Raw genomic sequence first — 6,865 nt, forward strand, 5'->3', positions numbered from 1 at the left:
AGTGTGTGCAGTGTGCCGAGCGCTCACAGAGCAGTGGCTGCGGCTGTGTGCTGAGGGGTCCGAGGGAGGCGGCCCCCACCGATGGTGCTGGCTGGGCTGCGAGGGCTCAGAGCACCCAAGCCCGGCCCTGAAGCAAAGGATCGCCGTCTCAAGAGAAAGGTGTAGATGCGACGTGTGTGAAGCTTGCGGATGGGGCTCCTGACCGTCGCCAGCAGACACACACCTGACTGGTACAAGAGGGGGAAGTGCCCCTTCTGAGGGGAAGATGCGATGGAGCCCGGCAGGAAGGGGTCATCTAGGTTTTGTCTGACCTCAGACACGGAGGCAGCTCAGTAACCACGACACTGTGCTGGGTGTCCCCCCGGGGAACCCCCCACCCCCCACCCCCCGCTCTGCGGCACCTGGGGAAGTAGCTTCAAGTCTGCACAGGAATTCTGGGGAGTGCCGTCTAAGATCAGATGGGGGGTCGCTAATTGTTCACGTGGCAGATGCGCTGCACAGCGCACTCAGACAGGCCCACTGCTCGTGACCCACGGGCCTCACCCCAGGGCTCATCTGCGAGTGCCAAGATCCAAGCCCTGGCACGAAGAGTGCCCACCCATCCTCTCCCTTTCCTCTTCCGCCCCTGGGAGAGGCAAACTTGAACTTCTGTGGGGTTGACCGCCCAGTCTCTTTCCACCAGTCTGTGTGGTAACTGGACCTCTCTTGAGAAGACGCAGAGGACCCAGACTGCACGGAGGGAGGCCGCTCTTCCTCCGGCACCTGGCACCGATCGGCCGCCTGCGTGTGTCCTCCTCACCACAGTGCTCAGGACGGGAGAATGTAAACACCGACAGCAGCAGCTGCAGCAGCCCCTTCAGGTAGCGCCCACCAGCCAGTCCAGTGCCGCCTGCCCTCTGCTCGCTGGGACGTCACTGAGATTTCCGCGGTAGCTTAGTGTCTCCTTTACTTTGGCCTCCATCTGAGAAAGACAAATGGTGGATAGGGAGGGGCAGCAAGCAGCACAGCAGCCAGCTCCGATGGAGGATGTGGCGGGGTCACCTGCGTTTACTGCTGATGAGCACACGTGGAGACGGCGGAGACAGATGCCACCACAGGAGCCCCTCCCTCAGAGAGCCGCTCACTGGGCCTCCCACCAAAGGTGCAGTGTGGTGAGGACGGTGAAGGAGCCAGAGCGCCAACGCCCATCTGCAAGGGACCTGTGTCTTTGGAAGGCAGGTGAACCCCCATTTCTTGCACGTGGAATCAACTTCCTTACCACAGCACTGACAATTTTTAATAAAATAAATCATTTTATGGGGGGCTTTTAGAACAATCCATACATCAGTTGTGTCAAGCACATTTGTACTTACGTTACCATCATCATTTCCAAAACATTTTCTTTCTACTCGAACCCTTGGTATCAGTTCCTTTTTTTATCCCCCTCCCTCTCCCATCCTCATGAGCCCTTGATAAATTTGAAATTATTTTTATTTTCATATCTTACACCATCTTCTGTCTCCCTTCACCCACTTTGCTGTTCGTCTCTGTCGGGGGTGGGGAGTGGTACGTGTGTTATAGGTCAATCATTGTGATCGGTTCCCCCTTTCTCGCCCTACCCTCGTGGCATCACTATTCCCTTTACATGTCCTGCGGGGTTTGGCTGTCCTGGATTCTGTGGGTCAAGAGCTCATATGCGTGCCCAGGCACATTCTCCGGTTAACCGGATTATAACATAGAACTGGGGTCATGACAGTGGCAAGTAGGAAACATTAAAGAACTAGAGGAATGTGTGTATTTTGTCAGTGATATCCTGCCTTCCTTGTGACCCCCCTGTGAGGAGATGTCCAATCGTCCACAGGTGCGCTTTGGGTCTCTGCTCATTCGCATCGGTATGAATACTTGTTTTGGGTCTTCTGAAGCCTGATACCTGATCCCGTTGACACCTCATGATCACACAGGCTGGTGTGCTTCTTCCATGTGGGTTTTGTTGCTTCCCTGCTAGATGGCCGCTTGTTTAACTTCAAGTCTTTAAGACCCCAGACACTAAATCTTGTCATAGCCAAGCACCGTCAGCTTTTTTCACCACATTTGCTTATGCACGCGTTTTGCTTTCAGTAATTGTGTCGAGAAAGTGAGCATCATAGAGTGCTAGGGTATTAGAATAAAGTGTTCTTGCATTGAGGGAGGACTTAAGTAGAGGCCCAAGGTCCATCTACTACTGTAATACTTTTTTTTGGGTAATACTTAACATATAAAAAAAATGTACACAGACCTATATCTGTTGTTATATATTAATATGTTTACATATATGCATGCCTGTATTTATAACTCTATAAATATCTTTTGCCTCCTGGTTCTTTCCTCTATTTCCTGTTACTTTCTTTCCTCCAGTCACACTAGGCAATTAATTCTTAATCGCTTATGTAAATAAGGCCCAGCTGAGTCCGTGCCTGGCCCTTGCCTGGTGTAGCAGGGAAGATGAGCCATTCGGTGTCTGGGAAGCACGGGTTGGTGGAGGCTCTACCCTCACAGAGAGCTCCAGGCTCAGAAACCACAGAGGAAGCTCTACTTTGTTCTCCAGGGTCACCGTGGGTCACAATCTCCTGGAAGGCAGTGGGTTTGGGTTAGGTTATGGGCAAAGCCCAGGGTGGCGAGAAGCTAAGAGGACAGTGTTGCCACACAAGATCACCGGTGGGAACTGGCTCGGGGTTAGTGGGTGTTTTTTTTTTTTAAAGGCAGTTAAGGCCAAGCCCTGGAAGGGCCTGAGATGGGACACAGACTGAATCTGAGGCCGAGGCATGAATGGTGGAGTGGCGCAGACCACCAGATGCCAACCACGGAGCCCACGTGTGGGAGACCACACACGCCACCGAGCCTGCTGCAGCCATGGAACCACAGACAAAGAAGTACACCACAGAGACAAGGCGACTGTTTCAAAGTGCAAACACAGGCAGCCAGGAGAGCAACTTCCACGAGAAAATCTAATGAGCTGGCTGTTTGGCAGCCAGTGTGGTAAACAGTAGACAGTACTATCTGTACTATTGTAGGCAGGCAGCACAGACACCTGTGCTCTGAGGTAAAGTTAAATTAACAACATGGCAAGGTGTTTTTAAGTGGGATTTTGCTCAAAGGTTTGGTTAACAAAGTAAAACACCTTTATACAAACTGGACCGTGAAAAAAAGAAAAAATTTAAAAAACAAAACAAAAACAAACTGGACAGTGAAAGTCCTTAACCTGGAATTCAGCAAATCACAGCCCCAGGCTCCTCTGGACACAATTTATATCGATCATTCAGGTTTGGTGGGGCCCAGCCACGCTGAAGTGGAAGCTCTGAGCGGCTGCCAAGGAAGAACACAGCCTGTGAGACTGAAAACATCTCCTATCTGGTCCTTGCAGAGAAGTGTGCTGGCACAGTGAGTACGTTCACACGGATGAGCTGCTCCTCAGCCCGTACCAGAGCCTGGCCCACTCACTCCCTAGGGCACAGGGACAGCAGAGCCACTACCTGCTAGTGCCAGCAAGGACCTAAACCTACCCTCAAGTTACTAAGACTCAACCTGTCCTACCCACCTGTCGACTAACCTCCACTTCCACAGCCAGCCAGCTGGGCTGCAAAGGCACCGGGAGTACAAGCGGGGACACAGGAAGGAAAGTCCCACTCGGGGAAGAGAAGCCTTACGGTGAGAGTACGGACCATGGGTGCCATGCGGGTCTGCGCTATGACATGACTACCCGGCACAGAAGGCCGGTTGCTCACAGGAGTGCTTCCCCACGACCATCTCCTGCTTAGCAGACTTTTCAGAAGTGTAGAGGGCTGTAACTTATTGGGCTTGGGCGGTGGGCACCTGCGGCTCTTACCGTGAAACGTCTGCTGTGCGTGGGCAGGCAGTGGGGAGTGGGCCAGTGGCGCTGCGTGCTGGGCTCCCGGCTGTAAACCCTTTAGTAAATCTGGAAGGAGGGAAGAGATGAGTCAGTGCCCTCTCTGCAGGACTGCGGGGCCCTTGCAGGCACACACACTGCGCCCCCAATGGGAGTGCGGCCCCGACGTAGATTTACACCTGGGATGTACACACGAGGGGGCTTCAAAAAGTCTGGAAAAGTGGAATTAGAAGGTAGTGCAAGTTTTCCACGAACTTTTTAAAGCTCCTGTGTGTATGTTAAAAAAAGGTGGCCATCAAGCTGATTCCGACTAGCCGCCGCCCCACAGGATAGACCAGAACTGGCCCCAGCTGGCCTCCCAGCTGTTATCTTTCCAGAAGCCGGCCGCAGTACTGTCTCCCACAGCGCCTGAGTGAGTATGTGCACGCAAACCACCGGACAACCGTGACGGTCCCTCTGCACAAAGTCCATTATGGAGGGGACATATGGGTCATTGAAAAAAAAAAAAAAAACCGAAAGGGAATCCCAGACACCAGGAATTTGACTGATCATGTGCCTGATAAAATCAGGTGCTTGGGACACAAAAAAACCGTGTCTTCACTCACTGCGCCGGCTTCACACCTGCTGCCAGTGTGAGGGGCTCGCCCCGCCCGGGCACACAGGGTGCCCCGCAGCGCCAGGGCCACTTACTCTGTGTGAGGCTGTGGTGGAAGGCGGCTGAGGTAGATCCCGAGGTGGCTGTTGCTCCAGCTGAGTCCGTTCCGAAGCCGAGGAGCTCCAGGGGAAACTGGAAGGGCATGGTCACTGGAACAAGGCCACCCAGCATCCCAAAAGGAGCCACGTTTTGATTGGTTACAGACAAAGGTGACGTCATGAGAGTCAGAGGTGAGGCATTAGCCAAGAGTGACGCTCCTGCTGTGGACTGCAGAAACCAGGGGTCAGAATTGGAAGGAAACTGAGTGTTTCACCCACTGTGGTCTTGCTCTGTGCCCTCAGTGGCACAGGGCTGCTTCTAACACAGGGCTTCGCTTCCAAAGGTGTGTGGTTTTGAAAATGGAGCGAAAATAGAATGGAATTTCCCCACATACTTTTGGAAGCCCCTGCATCTTTGCTCCTGCAGTGGACTGTGGAAAGCCCACTGCAGTGACCCTCAGTGACCCTACAGAACAGAACAGAGCTGCCACCCAGGATGGCCAAGGCTGCAGACAGCCCTGTCTTTCTCCTGGGAACAGCTGGCAGGCTCTGATCAGCGGCTGAGTGGGCTCCCTGGACGGCAGAAAGCACAGACCAAAGGTCAGAGCAGACAGCAGACACTTCACCCTAGATTTTTCTTAAGATGCTCACGGATGCAAGGCTGTGTCTTCTATTTGCTCTAATTGAGAAAGAGATAGTCAGACTGAGGTGGGCAATGGAGGGGGCTTCAGAAAGTGTGCACAAAACATCTGTTCTTTTAAACTCCATTTCCCACACTTTTTGAAGCTTCTCAGTCTGTTCCAACAGCTGCCAATACTGGCTGTGGCCACCTGCTGATTGTAAACTAAGCTCTCGGTGAACTTGCCTGACTCACCACCTGCATCACGCCCACTTCCGATTTCGCTTTCTGCTCTTTCACCTGCGCCCCGAGCCTGCAGTCATGAGTTCCAGACTCGGTCATCGCACTGTCCCTCACACTAACCCCCTCTCAGAGCGTGGGCTGCCCTGTCCTCTCTGCACACGACCACCCAGGCTGCTCTTCCAAGTCACCAGCCGCACCTGCCCCTGCACTCACCCCTCTGTGCCGACCCTTCCTGGGCAGGACCATCGTTTCCAAGCCTCCTCTGCCCTCTCCTATCGCCACCATTCCAGCTCACCCCTAAGGCCCAGAAAGGATCTAAACCTTACTAACATAGGTCCTCTGTTTCCATCACCTGCTCTGTCCTTACCCTCTGAAGACCAGCACCGTCCCCAGCCCACTGCTCTGGAATAAGCCATCCCTAAGGTGAGCAATGGCTATGAAAACGGAAATCCGATGGTAAAGGTGAGCTTCTGAAAAATTCCCTGCATTTATTCCAGCAAGCTAACTTCAGTCTTGGATCGACTTTGGATGCAGGAATAAAACAGGTCTTTTCCACTTTGATTTTCCTTTTTTAAAAAACCGTTATTTATTGTCATCAATTTACATGCCGCTTTCTTAATTTCCACAATTCATAGTTCCAGTTTCTGGGGTTTTTTTTTAAACCTCAGAACCCATGGAAGGACAAGTTTTCAGGGAACTCTGGGACGCTTCTGTGCGCATCCAATGTTACAGTCTGTGCACGTGTGCACATACGTCACTGAAGGGAGACAAGAGAAACCCAATTCTGGCAGAGGCTGACTAACGAGAGGCCACGCCAAATCTACAGCACAAGCGCTAACCTCACAAGTGACCAGTGCCAATTAAAAAGGAAAGTTTTTTCCAGATTTAGTCCTTAATATCGTCTGTTTCTAGTACAGGGTCTGTTCTTTTGGACTACTGTCATGGGACATGTAAGCAGAGGCCCCCACAGCTCCAGACAAGGCCAGTTTGCCTGTGCTGTGTCCATTCTGATTAGAGGGACATGGCCATGTGTCCAAGAGGGGTGGGGCAGGTCACAGGTAACAGCTAGACATGATTCAAAAGCTGGCCTAATTCTGCTAAGCGCTCTGGCTCAGGAAGGATGCTTTGCAGCATCTGCTTAACGATGTCTTATGTCCCCACTGATGTGGAAAACAGGCGAGTTCCCAAGTCATGCACCAGGGAGGCGGTCTCCACTAGGATTTTCTCTGCATCTCTGGCATTTACTGAAAGAGACCTGACCGAGGGCACTTTCACCCTACCAGACAGGGTCCACTGCCATCTCTGGCACTGCGAAGCTTGCTGGCTATCTTTAGTTTCCCGCCTCCAAATATCCCTGGTAAAAATGCCACAGTACTACATCTGGGCAGGAAAAACAATGTCTTTGATTTTGTTTGCTTTTTTAAGCCAATAATCCTTAGTGCTAGCTA

The 6,865-nt window shown here is 52.2% G+C and overlaps 1 protein-coding gene across 1 annotated transcript in view; it reads right to left on the minus strand.

Annotated features, from left to right (window-relative positions):
• Nucleotides 1–400: 400 nt before the first annotated feature.
• Nucleotides 401–6,865, minus strand: part of UBN2 (ubinuclein 2) — a 63,961-nt gene continuing 57,496 nt past the window's right edge. Inside the window, exons 17-19 of the mRNA XM_045288914.1 lie at nt 4,553–4,784; nt 3,842–3,931; nt 401–961 (exon numbers count right to left, since the gene is read on the minus strand). Of these exons, the coding sequence (XP_045144849.1) occupies nt 912–961; nt 3,842–3,931; nt 4,553–4,784 (372 nt within the window). The 3' untranslated portion in view covers nt 401–911. The remainder of the gene's footprint in view (nt 962–3,841; nt 3,932–4,552; nt 4,785–6,865) is intronic.

This window comes from Echinops telfairi, unplaced genomic scaffold, assembly GCF_000313985.2.
Source record: "Echinops telfairi isolate 266 unplaced genomic scaffold, ASM31398v2 ScPeMD7_23;HRSCAF=83, whole genome shotgun sequence".
Lineage (NCBI taxonomy): Eukaryota > Metazoa > Chordata > Mammalia > Afrosoricida > Tenrecidae > Echinops > Echinops telfairi.